Genomic DNA, 18,859 nt, shown 5'->3' with positions numbered 1-18,859 from the left:
AAACAAATAATGCTTCAAAGAACTGTTCTTCTGAAAGAACTTCTTTCTAATGCACAGAATTCCAAGAACTAAACTTTATCAACCCCTGACTGGGAGATCTGGCAGAACAAAAGCTGTATTCTATATAATACTCTTATAAACTAAAAGATAAAGCCCTGCTATTGTCAACTGTGTGCCAAAAAACAGACACAAATGTTTTTTTTTTTTTTTTATGTTTTATGTTTTTTAGTTTTTTTTTATGTTAACCATAACTTAACCATTTTTCACTTGGAAGAAGATATCTTCTGCCAACATACTCTCAGTTAAATTTCTCCATGTTGTATTTTGTGAACACAAGCTCCTCCACATGTGAGGGGAGCAGTCTGGAGCGATGTGGGGACACAATATCTCCTGCTGTGCTAAAGATCCTCTCAGAGGAGACACTTGTTGGGGGGCAGGTGAGATATTTCATTGCCACATGAGCCAGCTGACTGTGGCTGCATCATTTTTGACCAGAAGGCCACTGCAGGATCTGAGGTCAGTGATTCAGTGCTGTCCTCAGCTAAGTAGCTCTCAACTATCTTGAGGGAGGTCATAGCACCAGATGAGGCAGATTTGGCTTTTGATTTAGCAAGATTGTGCATTGCCCCCCAAAAGAGGCTTTTTTGCCCACTGGTCTCACTCTCAACTGAGGATGAACTGGCAGCTTCAGGTACCCCAGAAACAGCATCCGCTTGGAGTTCTGCATCCACCTCTGCAGCCACTTCTGCCTTGAGCCTGTCAAACTCTGATGTACTAAGTAGTGACATGGGCAAGCTCTTAAATCGGGGATCCAGTAGGGTGGCTTTAAAGTAATGACCCGAGGAGTCATCAAAGACAGCCTGGAAGCGCTGAGCCAACTGAGACTGCAATGTGGTCACCATTTTAATTGCCTCTGGAAGAGCCAGTACATCTGCATCCACCTTTAAGTTTGTTAATGCAGTCTTGAGAGCCTGCACACAAGGGATAACAGAAGACAGAGAAGCCACATCCTCACACACAGTGCGTGTTGCCTCCTCAAATGGTTGTAGTATTTTCACAATGGCCTGCACTAGTTCCCATTGATGGTGTGACATTACACCTCCCAGATCCATCTCTGCACACATGGTAGTCAGTGGTCGTCTCTGCTCCAACAGCCGCTGGAGCATGTGGAAGGAGGATTTCCACCTGGTTGACACATCATGCACCAAAGTGTTCTTGGGAAGGCTAAGCTCTTCCTGGATTTTGTGAAGTTTGTTCACAGCTTTGTTTGATCTGTGTACAAACCCAGTGATCTTGCGAGCAATCAATATCACATTGGTCACTCCCCGGCACTCCTTTAGAGCAGCTGTTACCACTAGGTGTAAATTGTGAGCCATACACCTAATGTGCACATAGTTACCATCAGCCATTGCCTTAACCATGTTAGTGGCATTATCTGTGACAAAATACTCAACAGAAAATTTCGCTCCAACATCATCTTGCCATTGTTTCACAACGGCCTGGAGGTGATGTAGAATGTTGGCTGCTGTGTGATCTTCATTAAGAACCTCCATCTTGAGAAGTGCTGTCACACGTTTATGTTCATCTATTCCTTGTGGACTCTGTTTGCATTCTATCCAGTGGCCAGTGAGAGAAAGATATGCATTTGTGGAAAATTTGCTCGTCCAGATGTCAGACGTGCAGTGCACAAATTTCCCTTCAATTTTTGAGAGTTTCTTTTACTTTTGTTTTCGCATCTTGGTAAAGTTGTGGTATAACTGTGCGAGAGAAATGCCAACGAGATGGTAGTTGGTATCGAGGTGCAACCACATTGAGAAGCTTGCGAAAACCTTTATTCTCGTCTACTGAGTAGGGCATCAGGTCAAGGCAAATCATTTCTCCCACTGTGTTTGTTATTTGCTTTGCAGTGGGGTGGTTGGGTGGATAAGCCTGTTTTGCATTAAATGCAGCTAATATAGGTGATTGAAACTGACTTGCAGGGGCAGAACATGGCTGTGATGATGATTTGGTGCTTGTGGGGGGGTTGGCAGACAGTACCAGGAGAGGATGCTTTAAGTGCATGTGATTATGCATAGCAGATGTTGACAGATGTTTGATATCTCTGCCTCTGCTGATTTGACTTTTGCACACATTACATATCACTTTGGTTTTATCTGCAGCACTGACTGTAAAATGCTTCCACACAGAACTTGAGCAAGTTTTTTTGGCTGGTGGAGGACCAAGAGATGTCTCAGCAGCAGCCACACTATTTTCTATTTGGTTGACCAAATCCATGTTTCAGCTAAGTTATTAAATGTGACGGGAAGCTATGCTAAGGTTAACTAGCCTACATCTTGCTGTCTGCAAAAGACAGAGTAACTTAACGTACCATATAACTCCCACAAGTGCATACAATTCGACACAACTAAGTTACACAAGCATTTTTTTAAACCTTTTTAAATTTTAACCGAACGTTAACGTTACTCTGTCAACAGCCTATTGTCTATATTACCGAGCTAACAGAGCTACGTAAACAGAGCGAACATGAGAGCACCCGACTGCAGACGTAAATAATGCAGCGTAATGGAATAATCTCCCGATCAAACTCCGCTTCCCGAAAATTATAAACTGCCTCCGGAACCCAGTTATACAAAAATAGTTAGTTACGTTTTTTTTCCGCTCAGCCGAGCCCCCTCTGTTGCTGTGTGGAGCAGCCGTCAGTCACCTCTTTCTGAACGTCAGTCACTCACTCATCCGGGCATGCACTGACTGCGGTCTCGTGAGGAAACACAGCTTTTTGATATAACGGTTTTCTTGTTCCCGAATACAAATATTTTTTAAAGTATTTGTTCGAAATAAGTATTCGTAAAAAACACGTTATTTGTGCCTTTCCGAATACCGTATTCGGGTTCGGCTCCACCCCTAGTATATACATACATACACAAACACACATATATATATATATATATTGTAACAGTCACCGCCTGTCACAGGGTTTCTTTCATTCCAATTGTGGGTGCCATTTTCTTCCTAGCCACTAGGGGGATACAAGAGGGCACATTGTATGGGATAAAACAGGAAGCAGTAGAGTAAGTGCTAAGGTCTGTTTGATGCTGCTAACTATTTTCCAATCCTGTTTGAGAAACTGTTTGTTTCCTGCTCAAACGTAAGTTTAATTGTTTGTGTGAAATGTTTGGGTGAACTGATGGGGAATCTATTTAGTGTAATTGATGTGTTTGATGTTTTTCTTGTAGAGGATTGGTTTGGGATGTAGCTATTGCTCATCAGCTGTGGATACTGCTAAGCGGTTCTGACCAAACACCATGCTTATACTACTGAAGCACTTTTCTGCTTCGTTTGATGAGAAAACTAACGACTCACCAAACAACTAAGCATTGGACAACCTCCTACGTCATCACTATCCACCTTTGCATCTATGTTCAAACTACAGATAAGACTGACATCTTTCATTTTCTGAGCTATTGGACTTCGTGAACCGCAGAGGACTGTGTTGGACATTTCGATACACCCACATGCATATACTTGTGCATGACCGACAACAATGAATTGATCTCTGTATATGGACGTATGTTTTGTGATATATTGGGTTTGTGGGATAATGAATGAGTAAAGCTTTGAATATATGAAGAAAGAAACACTGCACTTGTTTGTGGAAGAGTTTATTTTAGATCTTTTCAACTGAGACCAATTGAGCATTGCGTACAAAATTACCCCCCTTTTTTAATATATCTTGACCAGTGCAAAGAAGCTGGGATTGTTATAATATATATATATATATATAGATATATTGTCCTTGCATTCTTTCTTGTGTGACATGCGGGTCTTTGTCTTGAGAACCACAAAATTATACATGAGGGGGTTGGGCCGTTCACGCCCATTCGCATATTGCCTTTCCAAACAAAAAATGTTTTTCACAATTTAAAACAATCTATTGTAAATCTACAATCTGCAATCTAGGCAGGATCGGTTTCAGATCATTTTGAAGCAAAAACTCTAGGCGACAACATCCATTAGTCAAAAGTCTTGTGGACACATATTTAGTATGTGTTTTGTGGCCTTATTTCAGAAACTTAAATTTTTAGTTTTTTCAATAACCATGCATAAACAATATTCTCTCAAAAATACAAACATGTACATACATGTTGCTCACATATTATGGTAGCCCTGTTTGTGCTAAATAGAGTGTAATTTCACCTGTGCCATTAATATGTTTATAAGCAACTGAAAAAAGCACAAATGTCAGGGCATGTCAAAACATCTCAAGGACCCCAAAAACACCTTAGACCCCAGAGGGTTAAAAGCTGCTAGATCTGCTTATTTTTCAACCCTATTAGAAGAAAATAAACAAAACCCAAGGTATTTATTTGAAACAGTGGCTAAACTAAAGAAAAGTAGAGCTTCAAGCCCAGAAGTTTCCAAGCAGCACAGCAGTAATGACTTTATGAACTTCTTCACTTATAAGATAGATAATATTAGGGAGTTATAAATGAAATAACTATGTTATAAATTATAACTATGCAACCGTCTACTACAGCATCGCATCAGGGAGCGCATTGTAGTCTCCCTAAGGAAAAATTCGATTCATTCATTACTATAAGGAGAGGAAGAATTTTTTTTAACTCGTTAAATCATCTAAATCGACAACGTATATTAGACCCTATACCAACTAAGCTAATGAAAGAGATGCTTCCAGAGGTGAAAGATCCTCTTCTTAATTTCATTAATTCATCTTTGTCATTAGGATACGTACCAAAAAGTTAAGCTGGCTATGATTAAACCGCTTGTTAAAAAACCACAACTTGATTCTACAGAATTAGTCAATTACAGGCCGATCTCGAATCTACCTTTTCTGTCAAAGATACTAGAAAAGGCAGTATCTTCACAACTATGTTCCTTTTTAGAAAGAAATTATATCTTTGAGGATTTTCAGTCAGGATTTAGACCGTACCATAGTACTGAGACAGCTCTCATTAGAGTTACAAATGATTTGCTCTTATCATCCGATCGTGGTTGTATCTCTCTATTAGTGTTACTCGATCTTAGTGCTACATTTGATACCGTCGACCACAACATTCTTTTAAATAGACTCGAAAATTATGTTGGCATTAGTGGAATTGCATTAGCCTAGTTTAAATCATACTTATCTGACCGTTATCAGTTTGTAGCAGTAAATTAAGAGATGTCTTATCGATCAAGTTCAGTATGGCGTACCACAAGGCTCAGTACTAAGACCGTTACTGTTCACTCTGTACATGCTACCCTTGGGAGATATCATTAGGAAGCATGGCATTAGTTTTCACTGTTATGCTGATGATACGCAGCTCTATATTTCTTCACGCCCTGACAAAACTTACCAATTCATAAAATGAACGGAATGCATAGCTGATATAAAAAATTGGATGACTAGTAATTTCCCACTACTTAATTCTGAAAAAACAGATTCTAATTATTGGACAAAAAACTTCCTCACGTAATAACCTAGAATACTGTCAAACAATTGATGGCTGCTCTGTCAAGTCTCTTTGATAGCAATCTTTCATTTGAACGTGACTTTTTTCATTTGAAAGTCACGTGAATAGTATCTGTAAAACTGCAGTATTCGGGTTCAAATAAATATGGCTGGGCAAAAAAATGCAAGTCTTCCTCTGTGTCGAAATCCTTAGACATGTTTGCGAAGATTGTTTTGTTTACAGCGTGCGTCTCCCTCAGACTGTAAACGAAGCTCGGGCGCACCAGATAACACGTCAGCAGTGTCTTACGTCATCAGCGTCACTGGATGCGGATTGACAACAGAACCGGAAGAGCATACAATGCTGAATAAAGTAATAGTTTTTGTTATTTTTGGACCAAAATGTATTTTCGATGCTTCAAAACATTCTAACTAACCCACTGATGTCACATGGACTACTTTGATGATGTCTTTATTTCCTTTCTGGACAAGGACAGTATACCGTACATACATTTTCAACGGAGGGACAGAAAGCTCTCGGACTAAATCTAAAATATCTTAAAGGGGTCATATAATGCCATTTTTGTACAAGCTAATATGATTCTTTAGGGTCTAAATGAAAAGTTTGTAATATACTTCAATTAAAAATTCTCATTAGTATTGTAAGAAAACACTTATTTTACCTGGTCAAAAACAGCTCTGTTTTCAGCACGCCGTTTCAGTGCATATGACTTTAAATGATAATGAGCTTTGCTCACCCCGCCCCTCTGTTCTGCGCATACACCGTTTGTAACACAATAACCATAAAACCATAACGCGTTGTTCATTATAAACGTGTGATTATGAATTATATTGAGAACGTCGTACATAGAAAACATGCCGTAATGTACCCTGAGTGTAAACCTTAGACGCATTCATCGTGATGCGTGCAAGCGATTTGCAAAGATTAATATAAATATATAAAGTTTAATAAAACGTTACACTCACTTCAGTTGTTTTAGAGGTTCAGCAGGAACACGAATAGTTGGTACCGATTCTTTTTTCAGGAGCTGCTTCTTAAAAAAAAAACCAGCTTTATACTGACCCTGCTTTATAAAGCATGAGAAATGAGAAATGATTTGCCCAAACATGAACGCATTGACGTTGCTCGTGGGGAATATTCCCTTCGAAAACAAACTCAGCCACTGCGTCTTCAGCGGTTTGGATTTAGGAACATTAAAATGACTGCTGTGTTCGTTATTCAAGAACAGAACACCACAATCGCTTAGACGCCATTCTGCTCATAGACAGTGCTCCAGCATATCAACAATGACCGCGCCGGTCCGCGCGCACTATGATTGACAGCTAGCTCACGCGGAGGGCGGGTCTGTGTTGAATCGCTGCTGTCAATCAACAATCGCGGGAGGGGCTTCCGAGTGTGTGACGTCACACGGTCGAACGGCTCGATTTGAGGCAGGGGAAAACATATAAGGAGATTAAAACAAAAACACTGGATGGATTTTTATCATTATATGATGGTTGTGTACAGGCACTGCCAACACACATTTCAGTACAATCAACTTGTAAAAGTGCATGTACCATTATATGACCCCTTTAAACTGTGTTCCGAAGATGAATGGTGGTCTTACGGGCTTGGAACGACATGAGGGTGAGTCATTAATGACAATTTTCATTTTTGGGTGAACTAACCCTTTAATATCTGGCTTAGGCATGTGTACTAGGAGTTTGTTGGAGACGATCTGTTAGAAGCTTTTTCGTCCCGAGATCCTCAGTATCTGAGTGTAGGCTCTTTAGATTTAGATCATCTCTCTGTAAGGTCTAGTTTTTTTCCTAGTACTTGCCTCCTCTTTCTACAAGAATTGTATAGCCTAGGCCCACCTCTGCATTAGGCAATTATGCTAGTGGATGTTAAGGGTAGAATAAATAGCAGCATAGGTAGCAGTCTAGTCTATTCACCCTACACCACTGAGGCTCTTTTTAGTACTCCCCCCATTGGGACGAGTTTGAGTACACTCCCTTAGAGCCTAAGCATGCCATGGGCTGACGCTTTTGATAATTGAAGTTGTAGGCCTTTCTATCGGCCTCCTCGATAGTCAGGTAGCGTAAGATTGTACTCCCCTTGTTTAAAGGGTCGATAGCACTCTAGCTAAGTACACTGTCCATTGGCAATATAAAGTAGGAAAAACCGGGCCCATTATTTCTATGAGTACACCTATGATATATGAGGCTAAACTGCTAACAAGTATCACTATCAAGGAGTAGGCCTTCTTTAATGTGGTTCCACTATCTTGTGGGTTTTTAGCAATAAATGAGATCATCACATTGTAGGCTCCCTTTGAACCTCCCTGATTCTAGCCCAGAGCCTGGTCAAATATATATATTATTTTCCTAGCTACCCTAAGTCTGGTCAGAAGGTTGAAGGACTCTCACGAGGCCTCCCTACTAGATCAGCCCTAGAGCTGGAGGCGCTCCCCTTATCTAGGATCCCTTTAGCGTGTCCAGCCTCCACAATGTTTTAAAGCACTGTGTAGATATTACTCCCTCAATATAGATTGAGTAGAGTTACTTGCCTCGTTTGCAAGGGTTATAAAGCGCTATGTTGAGTTCTACTCTCCAGGATGCCGGTTTCCTATGTTCCGGTTTCACTATTGGTTTTGTGAGAGACTCTGTTTGGGAAAACAGACAGGTTGTTGGCAAGACTAGGTCAGTAGATTTTATCAGGTCAGCCTCCCCGGTGGCATGTCCCCCTCAGAAAGTTACTTGACAGGACTCCTTTCAGACCCCCTGGCCATATTCCCTTAACCCTCTGGGGTCTAAGGTGTTTTTGGGGTCCTTGAGATGTTTTGACATGCCCTGACATTTGTGCTTTTTTCAGTTGCTTATAAACATATTAATGGCACAGGTGAAATTACACTCTATTTAGCGCAAACAGGGCTACCATAATATGTGAGCAACAATACATTAGCAACCTACAAGCAACCTACAACAGTAGGCCAATACATTTTATCATACATATTTCAAAGTTAAGGATTCATTATTTTGATATAGCCTAGCTTGCATTGGAACAAACACTATAACATTTGATTAGTTTATTTTTGACAAAACATACTATATATTTAACATATGAGCAGAAACTGTCTAACAAAAGCTTATTTGATGTCTATTTTAGAGTAAAAACTTTAGAATCTATCTAAAACTAGTCAACGAAATGTTGTCATTACAGACACTATTCTATATCGCGATTAGAACAAATCTCAGTAGGGTATAGCAATATAGTTTGGATGTGTTCATGTAAAATAACTTTTACTAATGTAGGAGCGAGAGTGAATGAACGCACAGATGCGATGGACAGCTGTAGTAAACAACATCGCGCGCGCGTCTGTGCCATTCATTCATTCACACACAGACACGCAATTCATATTTAAACAGTCTTTGTGCAGTTTACAGACACTATTCAATAATGCGATTAGAACAAAGCACTTAAGAATAAATAACCTACTACATCAGCTGACTCCTCGAAATGAAACTACCAGCACTTCTGAGGTAACTTTTCTAGGATTATTACGATATTATTATTCCTCACAGAGCAGCAAGACGAGGTAAAGTACAAGATTCTTATTAAACTGGATGTTTTATCCAGCTGATGTGGGCGTTTTCATGGCTTGCCTCAACATTTGCGTTTGAATAGCGTGCGCTCTCAGTGGGCGTGGTCAGATTAACACGTAATACGCTATAATTAGCTGAAAGGAAAAAGACTGACATCTCTCTCTTTTCATACAGATTACATAAACTGAGAATATTTGTTTTTTATATAAATTACTTCATTTAAAAGAAGAGTATTTCAGCTTCATAAAGAAAAATCTTTCGTGCCTGTGTGACAAGTATTTACTTAGTTACAGTTCATTTTCGGACGTGTTTCAGAATGAACTTCACTGACAGAGAGAAGGCAAAATTCGCATCATGTTTATTTTTCTTTATTTGATAAAAAGCAGAACACTTAGAAAAAAATAGACACTTAACAGGATCTAATGATGTACAACACTTATATGTAAGATCAAAATCAACAGAGTAATTTGAGTCTCTTTTGCACTGATAAGGAAAAAAGTGAGCTCGTCACGCCGGCGCGATAGCCGACCCCAGAGGGTTAAAAGAACCCCTTCCTTGGAAGCTGTTGGTTCCAAGCCTTTGAGCGGCCTTGGTAGGCCTTCCGTTGTTCGGAGGCCTCTTTGAGGCTTATAGCTTGGGCAGTCACCGTAGGGAATAATGCCACTGACAGCCTGTATGTGACCCGAAGGGGGAGTGTTTTCTTGGCGTTTCAGGTTGAAACTGCCAGTTCTGACGTTTTGTCATGAGCCATAATTGGCATGCACTCCCTTCAGCATGGTGGGATTGTACTTCGTTCCCAAATAGCGTCATCGACGCAGTGCGAGTTCCCTTTAGAAAGGGAACGTCTAGGTTACGACTGTAACCTCTGTTCCCTGAGAACAGGGAATGAGACACTGCGTCATTAGCCATGCCTCGGGATGCCTGCTGAACAGTCCCTTCAGACGAAAGTGGATGACATGTTCTCTAGGAGCCCGTTTTATACTTCCGGGTTGCACTATTAGTGACGTCATAGGCTGTCGCTGGTCAAAAACTTCTTTTTTTTTTCAAAAACTTTGATGCATTATTAATTATAACTAGCAATTTTATTTTTCTCATATTATTTTCATCAGCAATATGGTTTAGTTAAAACCAACAACTTTTTTTTTCATGGTACATGCATTTTGATTATTTATACGCAAGTAATGATGTCCAATGACTTGTTGGCATTATTTAGGTATTATTTTATTTATTTGTAAGGTAATAAAACAATTTTTGATGAAGAAAGTTTATATGCAATAGAAAAAATTATTTTAAAACTGACACTGGTTCAAACTAGGCTACTGTACTGTATATGTTTGATTTATGTTCAAGTGCTTGGGACAAGGTTTTTTGTAATCAGGCTCTAAACAATTATACAAAAATTTGGATTTAGATTTATCGGCCAAAATATCGGTTATCAGCCTTTCCAAATATAAATAATTATCGTATATGCCAACATTTTCATATAGGTGCATCCCTAATTACAACAGATATCACACAATTTAAAGCTCTTCAGAAAGTTTACCTGAAATCTTCTGAGCCTAGAACCTCAGTGTAGTACATGACTTTACACTTGTGAGAGGACACCTGCAGAGTAGCCAGAACATCGTCCACCCTAGGTAGGTTTGTGGTGGCACATGCTGGCATAGAGTGGAACTTCCATTGCAAAATATAGAAACCTGGCCATCGAGTCACATGTGAACCCTAAAGGGTGTGTACACATTTTGGCAGAAAGATTGAAACAAGGGAAGAAAAAAAAAAAGATGAAACAAATATCAAGAAAACTGTCTATAATTACAATCATCCACCACCTTAGACAGAACTTTTAACAATGAAATTATTTTACATTTTTAAAGGTCATATCATTTTTTGAGAAAATATTATGAGAAATGTAATTATGCTTGACAGAATTTACATAGAAGTCTTAAAGGAACAGAAACAAAGTATGGTATGACCACTATAAACTTCTTTACTATGGAAACTGATGGAATCAGCATCAAACTGGATACTGATCGTATGTGACATACCTGCACACTTTCTCCCTCTTTGCAGGTAAGTGGTGACTCCACCATGCTGTAGTCCTGTCCCAGCAGCCAGGATTTATCTATAAGCTGCACATTGTTGCCTGCAGGAGAGGTAATGCCATGGGTAGCCAGTGGATCCTTCCTTGGCGGCTGTGGAGCTCGTTTAGAATGGTAGATATTGAAGATCACATCACCTTTACATACATCAAAGTCCCAAGTGATGACTGAGGAGGCATCGATGATCTCAATCAATATCTTAAGGAAGAGATACAAAGAGGAAATTGTGCTCTTTAACTATATGTGTAGCTTTAATACTGTTCAGTAGGTGGCACTCTGGTTCAAAATGTGACCAATGTTGTGTTTTCTCAGACTGAAATCCAGTTTTGTAAAAAATCTTAGATGAGGTGATCATATTTTGCAAATGCACCAAACACAACCCAAATCAAATAGTTTCTAATAGATCCTGACCTCATGTGGTGCTCCTTTAAAGATGCTGGCACTCTGGTAAATAGTCTCCGTCCACAGCCTGATTTCATCATTCTCCAGTTCCTCTGCAGTTCTGTACAGGGACTTGGGCACCAAGCCACCCTCTGGCACTTCACACTGCACATATTTCACAGTGTCACTACTTTAGTTCAATAAGCTACTAAAACCATACTAAGGTAAGTCAACACAGATAATACCTCAGTTTGAATACATGCATACAGATCTTAGGGTGTGTTAAAGGGGTCATATAATGCCATTTTCATACAAGTTAATTTGATTCTTTAGGGTCTAAATGAAAAGTTTGTAATATACTTTAATTAAAAATTCTCATTAGTATTGTAAGAAAATACTAATTTTACCTGGTCAAAAACAGCTCTGTTTTCAGCACGACGTTTCAGTGCATATGCCTTTAAATGATAATGAGCTTTTGCTCACTCCGCCCCTCTGTTCTGTGGGTCGTTTTGACAACACACGTGGAGTGTTGCCTTGACAACAGTTGAGGGTATATTTTGGAGAAAGAATGGCAGCGGGAGTCTCTGAGGACACATCTGTGCAACCGTATCAGTTTGGTTCCGGGTCCGACTCCGGTAAAGATGACGGCCCGAAGAAGTTCGACAATTAAGGCTCGAACAGGACGTTTCTGAATGATTGGTTAACGTAATGTCACATTGATCTATCTTTGTATGTACTGGCAGGGTAACGTTAGAGTAACTTAGTGAGATGTACGAATTCTATGTGTTTACTGATGTATATGTACTCAGTTTGTAATAACACAATAACCATTACGCGTTGTTCATTATAAACGTGGGATTATGAATTATATTGAGAATGTCGTACATAGAAAACATGCCGTAATGTACCCTGAGTGTAAAGCTTAGCCGCATTCATTGTGAAGCGTGCAAGCGATTTGCAAAGATTAATATAAAGGTTAATAAAATTTTACACTCACTTCTTCTGGAGGTGCAGCAGGAACATGAATAGTTGGTACCGATTCTTTTTTCAGGAGCAGCTTCTTAGCAAAACCAGCTTTATACTGATCCTCGTTTATAAAGCAGTCTGGTGAGAAAAGATTCGCGAATCGCGCAAACATGAAAGCATTGACGTTGCTCGTGGGGAATATTCCCTTCGAAAACAAAACTCAGCCACTGTGTCTTCAGCAGTTCGGATTTTGGAACATCAAAATGACTGCTGTGTTCGTTATTACACCCAAGAACAGAACACCACAATCGCTTAGACGCCATTCTGCTCCAGCGTATCAACAATGCTGGACTATGATGACAGCTCGCTCAGGGCGGGGATGTGTTGAAACGCTGCTGTCAATCAACAATCGTGGGAGGGGCGTCCGACCATGTGACGTCCCACGGTCGAACGGCTCGATTTGAGACTGGGAAAAACATATAAGGAGATTAAAACAAAAACACTGGATAGATTTTTATCATTATATGATGGTACTGCCAACACATATTTCAGTACAATCAACTTGAAAAAGTGCATGTACCATTATATGACCCCTTTAACACTTGGCATGTTTGGTTTGATTAAAGGGTTAGTTCAGAACGTAGGCTCACTATTGGCCAGCATCAAACATGACCAGCGTCGGCCAATAAAATGAACCTACGTTCTGACGTAGAGCTGCGCTGTTACACTATGTAAACTCACTCTGATGCCCACACAGAAGATGAATAGTTGAATAAAGTCGTTATTTTTGTTGTTTTTTTGTGCACAAAAAGTATTCTCGTCACTTGATAAACTTAAGGTTGAGCCACTGTAGTCACTTGGACTATTTTAACAATGTTTTTACTAACTTTCTGGCCCGGCAGGTTTCAATTACAATAGAATCCTATGGAGTGAGACAGCTCTCAGATTTCATCAAAAATATCTTAATTTGTGTTCCGAATATGAACGAAAGTCTTACGGGGTTGGAACAACATGAGGGTGAGTAATTACTGACAGAATTTTCATTTTTGGGTGAACTAACCCTTTAAGGTCCGAACCATAGTTCATGTTTTGATACATTTTATACATTCGGTAAGTTTTGGTTTGGTTTCACATTGCAATTATGCGAGCGCACTAAAGAACTTTACATGACATACTTGCGTCCTGTCATCATCATCTATGTGGGCTGCATCTTGACATTGATTGGTTTGTAAACGGATGTGCATCTGATGTCAGCGTGTTGTCAATTCGGCGGGTAACTTTGACAAGAATGAATGAACAGACCCATATCATTGCCGCTATACTGTTATTATTACGGCATCACTTCCTGCAGGACCAACTATACTCAAGGCTAGTTCAAATTCGCCAAATGAACGTCCTCGTTGTGAGAGCATTTTATCGTCGCCGGCAGGAAGGGAGAAGATTGCAAACAATTCTGCGAGAACCACCGGAACTTCCTCTAAATGGTCTGAAAGTCCGAACCATACAGAAAATGCTTTCACACTAGAAACGAACCAAACCTTTGTTCAGTTTGATCCGGACCGAGACTACCTCTTTTCGTCTGACCAAATTTCGTCTGTTTGGTCCGGACCGTGGTTCGGGGGAGGTTTCACAGCTGTAATTTTGATTCGGATCAAACTGAAAAGTCCAAAAATCCAGACCAAACAAGGTAGGTGTGAAAGGGCCCTAAAAGAAACTCTGATGCGATTGCTTTGTTAGTGCGGTTCATTTGAATAAGTGTGAATGCTGCCATCAGAACCCTGGTGTGCACCAAACAAGCACACTAAGACCGCTGAAAAGATGGGTCTCTGTCCGCTTCCAAATTAACTCTGGTGAGGTTCGAATTAATGAACACAACACGGACCAAAGACATGTACACAAACCAAAAACATGACATGATGTCACAAGATGCGACCCTAAAAAGGACAGAATGCTCAAGCATACCTTTTTTCTTTCGTCATAGTCACAATGATGCCTATCACAGTTCAGTACACAGCAGATAGTCGTTTGTGTGTGTGTGGAGGAGGGACTCCTGCTGCTTTTTTTACCTTTTCCTTTACACATTTGTTCTTACACATCTTTTCACGAGTTCTCAGCTGGTCAAAATACCATCATATACCCAGCACACAGTATTGTTTTGAATGTTCAGTAAGTTCAGTCACGAAAAATAAATAATAAAAGCCGGCCAATCAGGTTGTGAACACATACCTATCCCTTTAGGTTGGTGTGAAAAATGCTAATGTGAACGCTAAGCAGACCAAGACTAAAGGTTTTTTTTTTTCGTCCAGACCAAACGAACCAAGCGAACTGAACTATAAGTGTGAGCAAACAGGACTGAATAGGTTCCATTCACTCGCAAAGCATAAGGAAAAAACTACATACCATACACTCTCCTCCAAGGAAGTCAGGGATGATCTCTTTATCAATGTAGTCTACAAGACCGCCAGGGCCCTGGTAGTCATTTCCCGCATAGATCAGAAACTTCTTTCGTGTATTCTCATCAATGAAAGGGCTCACCTGTAAACACAGATGGGAGGAGGAAAGCACAGTTAATATAATATGCTTCCTTTTGGGTTAACTCATGCTACGAATAACCAGGTGACTAATTTACTTTCTAAATGAGAGGTTATTACTTCAAGCAATTATTTTCATATTAGGACTGTGTATATAAGGGAAGGGGAGGGGAGGGGAGGGAAGGGGGAGGGGAGGGGAGGGAAGGTGGAGGGGAGGGAAGGTGGAGGAGAGGGGAAGGGAGGGGAGGGGAGGGAAGGGAAGGGAAGGGAAGGGAAGGGAAGGGAAGGGAAGGGAAGGGAAGGGAAGGGAAGGGAAGGGAAGGGAAGGGAAGGGAAGGGGAGGGAAGGGAAGGGAAGGGAAGGGGAGGGAAGGGGAGGGGAGGGGAGGGGGGGTGATAGGCACAGTGCTTAACGTGAACAAATAAATTTGGCATGCATGTCATGTTAAAAGACCATCCCCATCTCTAGTTGAGGAGAGAAGAATCAGAAGCAAAAAGTGGTGTCCCTCACCAGCGTCCACAAGACAGGAAAAACTCTGGGAGCTCTGAGGATGAGCAGACGGCCTAGAGTCTCAGGGTAATTGGCCTCCACTACCTCAATAATCCTCAGCAGAGCTTTGACTCCAGGGCGCCACAGATGCCTCATATTGAGCCCCTCAAGATCAACCAAACATGTCCAGCAACTACAGAATGAGAAGATGTGAATTACCACCTCAGCAGTGAAAAATGTCACTTAGCTTTTCAGTTGTGAACTATTTTATCGAAAAAGACAATCACAAGGCACCGCTGACAACAAATTGTTGTACATTTATGTTTCAGTCAAGGAGTGTTTGTCTGTACAGTGTGCATGCAGAGAGAGAGAACAGGATAAAGAAAGTGCTTTTAATAGATAATAAATGGTAATTTGGTAGGAAAGGCATAGAAAATGTTCATAATTTTTTTCCAATTGTTTGTCATTTGTTTGCTTGGTATTTGTGGGTTTTGGTTCATTTGCTATTGTAATGTAGGCTGTAAGGACCTTTGAAAAAAACCCTGAAATAATTGAACATTAGTCAACCCATCAGAATTAAGCATTCAACAGCCCCATATAAATGTAAATTATTTTAATAGTAAATGTATGGTTACAGAGGGCAAATGTGTCAGTACTGTCAGTACCTAATTGGTCGACCAAAGACTTTAGTGTTCTCCTCGCAGCGTCGCAGACCCTCTTCATTGATAGACAGCACCTAAACATTCACATATGTTGTTACTTTGTTTAGATCCATATGAATTGAATTAGTGGTGGACAAAGTACACAAATCAAGTAGATGAGTAAAAGTACAGATACCCTAATGAAATATTACTTCAGCATTAAGTACTCTTTTAATTTTACTTAAGTAAAAGCACAAAAGTACTTTATTTTATGTACTTGAGTATTAAAATTAAAAAGTACTGATTGATGTATATTTATTTATTTTGCAATTTTATATACTCCATTCTACTGCTGAGGTGGAGGTGGGGATATAATGTACTTGACACACAGATAGAGCTTAAATAGGATACAGTTCAGTACTGATTTGAAAGTAACTTTATTTTACTACCAAAACTTGTCATACACTAGTCAAGTCAAGTTATCTTCATTTATATAGCGCTTTTAACAATGTAGATTGTTCCAAAACGGCTTAACAGTGATAATAGGTAAACAATAAATGAAAGTAACAGATTGTTTCGGCTTTATGGCAGCTCTAAAATAAAGTTATTTTCCAGTTAAAGTTAGTTTTGACTGATTCTCTTCCGTCGCAATGATCATTAGTTATTAACTTAGGGGCCGCTAACACGACATCGTTTTAACGCAAGTCCTCTCTATGCAAACTTTCACTACTGATAATTATCACTACTGATAATTAATACTAATAATTACTAATAACTCAAGCTTGTAAGTAAGAATAACAAAATATATCATAGTATATAAAAATGAGGAAAAACAAAATGTGTTGACAAAAATAAACATAATAATATAGCTGCAAGCAGCAATCACTGGGGCCAAGCGCAAAAGCAGACGACAAGAGAAGCCAACATGGCTGGGAGTTTCAGACCAACTGCAGCAAGGAGCATAGATGAATTTTGGCAAAATGGCTGAAAAATCATATACATTAACTAAAAATATGATTTAATGGACTATCACTATCGACCAATAGGTGGCGCAGTTACGAAATGTATGTGGTCTGGTCAGAGTGAGGTGACAATGTTCATTTTCTAAATGTCAAGGTATTGCAGAGATAAAGCCTGAATGGTCATTATGGCAGCATGCCTCAAATTTGATGCTGCACTTTACGAAAACGGTTTAGTCTATCGACACGAAATCCATAACTTTTAGTCAGCGTGGTCTGGAGATGATACGATTCGATTTTGGTGAAAATTGGACAAACGGCCTTGGAGGAGTTCGAAAAAGTATGTATTCAATGAAAATCAAGATGGCGGATAGGAAGTTCGTCCAAATACATCAAACCTGGTATCTATGTTCTCGGTACAACCCAAGGAATATATTAAGACCAGTGTCATTAAAATAGGCAGATGTATTCAAAAGTTATTAGCATTTTTGGAAATGTAATTTTAACTTTTGACCAACAGGTGGCGCTGTCTCGAAATCTTTTGAGTACCTTCAAGGCAAGGTGCTGGTAACAAATTCTGAGTTTCGTAATGTTACAGCAATGTGTTCATTAAGTGTATAGCATTTCACATTGCAAAACTGCATTGAAATCATTGGGAGTTTCATGTTTTCTTCTATTATAGCGCCACCAAGAGGCTCAGTCCTACAATTTTTTTCATGTGTCCTCAGAGTGAGCCCCTTCATCTGTGTGTCAATTTTGGTGAAGATATCTCAATTCACTTCAGAGTTATAGACATTTATGTGAAAAAAAACACGTAAAAAATGACTGACACGTGACTTTGATTGAATTTTACGACCCTTTACTAACAATATTTTGGCATTTGGGCATTGGCAAATAGCTATCGACCTATGTTTCCAAACTTCTGACGGTGGTTTCGTCTCGATCAGACTAGCGGTTTCGAAGATATCGGCAAATGTTTTTTAAGCGCTAAATCACAACGCTACACAAACCGTAAGTCGAAACCTAGCATGTTTGGTATCGGTGGACTCGGCAAGGATTCAGGACCTCAACGAGATGACTCCCGTGAAAATAAGTCAACCATAGCCAGAGTTATAAGCATTTCAAAAATAAATTTTACCGCTAGGTGGCGCTGTTTTGATACTTCTCAGGCTCCTTCAGGGCATCTTACTGATGACCCATACCGAGTTTCGTAACAATTCGTTAATGCGTTAAAAAAAATACAGCATTTTAACACATAATTCAAAATGGCCGACAGCCAAAATGGCCGATCTGGGAAAATTGGATATCAGTCAACTCGGCATGACGCCCTGAATCTAACGAGACCACTTTTATGATTTTTGGACAAACCGTTCAGAAGTTATAAGTAAAAATAGCCATTTTCTGTATCTCCGGACCAGTAGGTGGCGCTGCGCCGAAACGCAGCATGTAGCCTCAGGTCATGCTTGTGATGAAATGTACCAAGTTTGGTCTTAATACGATAAAGCGTTGCAGAGATCCAGCCTTACATCTGTTTTTCCAAGCGCTACGTAAAAAAATTTCGTGCGTTTATCGAAAACGGTTTGACGAATCAACTTGAATTCCATAACTTTTTGTCCCCACAGCCTGAAGATGATCTGGTGCGATTTTGGTGAAAATCGGACAAACCGTCTAGGACGAGTTCGAAAAAGTAGTTTTTTTGGACAATTCAAAATGGCGGACATATTTGTATGACGTAAAA

The 18,859-nt window shown here is 39.8% G+C and overlaps 1 protein-coding gene across 1 annotated transcript in view; it reads right to left on the bottom strand.

Annotated features, from left to right (window-relative positions):
* si:dkey-237i9.1 (SEC14-like protein 1) overlaps positions 1–18,859 on the bottom strand; it is a 155,282-nt gene that overhangs the window by 21,677 nt on the left and 114,746 nt on the right. Inside the window, exons 10-15 of the mRNA XM_056246136.1 lie at positions 16,187–16,257; positions 15,543–15,714; positions 14,902–15,036; positions 11,566–11,700; positions 11,101–11,352; positions 10,599–10,777 (exon numbers count right to left, since the gene is read on the bottom strand). Coding sequence (XP_056102111.1) covers positions 10,599–10,777; positions 11,101–11,352; positions 11,566–11,700; positions 14,902–15,036; positions 15,543–15,714; positions 16,187–16,257 — 944 coding nt within the window. The remainder of the gene's footprint in view (positions 1–10,598; positions 10,778–11,100; positions 11,353–11,565; positions 11,701–14,901; positions 15,037–15,542; positions 15,715–16,186; positions 16,258–18,859) is intronic.

This window comes from Rhinichthys klamathensis, unplaced genomic scaffold, assembly GCF_029890125.1.
Source record: "Rhinichthys klamathensis goyatoka isolate OS25496 unplaced genomic scaffold, OSU_Roscu_1.1 h1tg000036l_1, whole genome shotgun sequence".
NCBI classification, from domain to species: domain Eukaryota; kingdom Metazoa; phylum Chordata; class Actinopteri; order Cypriniformes; family Leuciscidae; genus Rhinichthys; species Rhinichthys klamathensis.
Note: the sequence above shows the minus strand (reverse complement) of the source record. Positions and strands in the feature narration are given on the sequence as shown.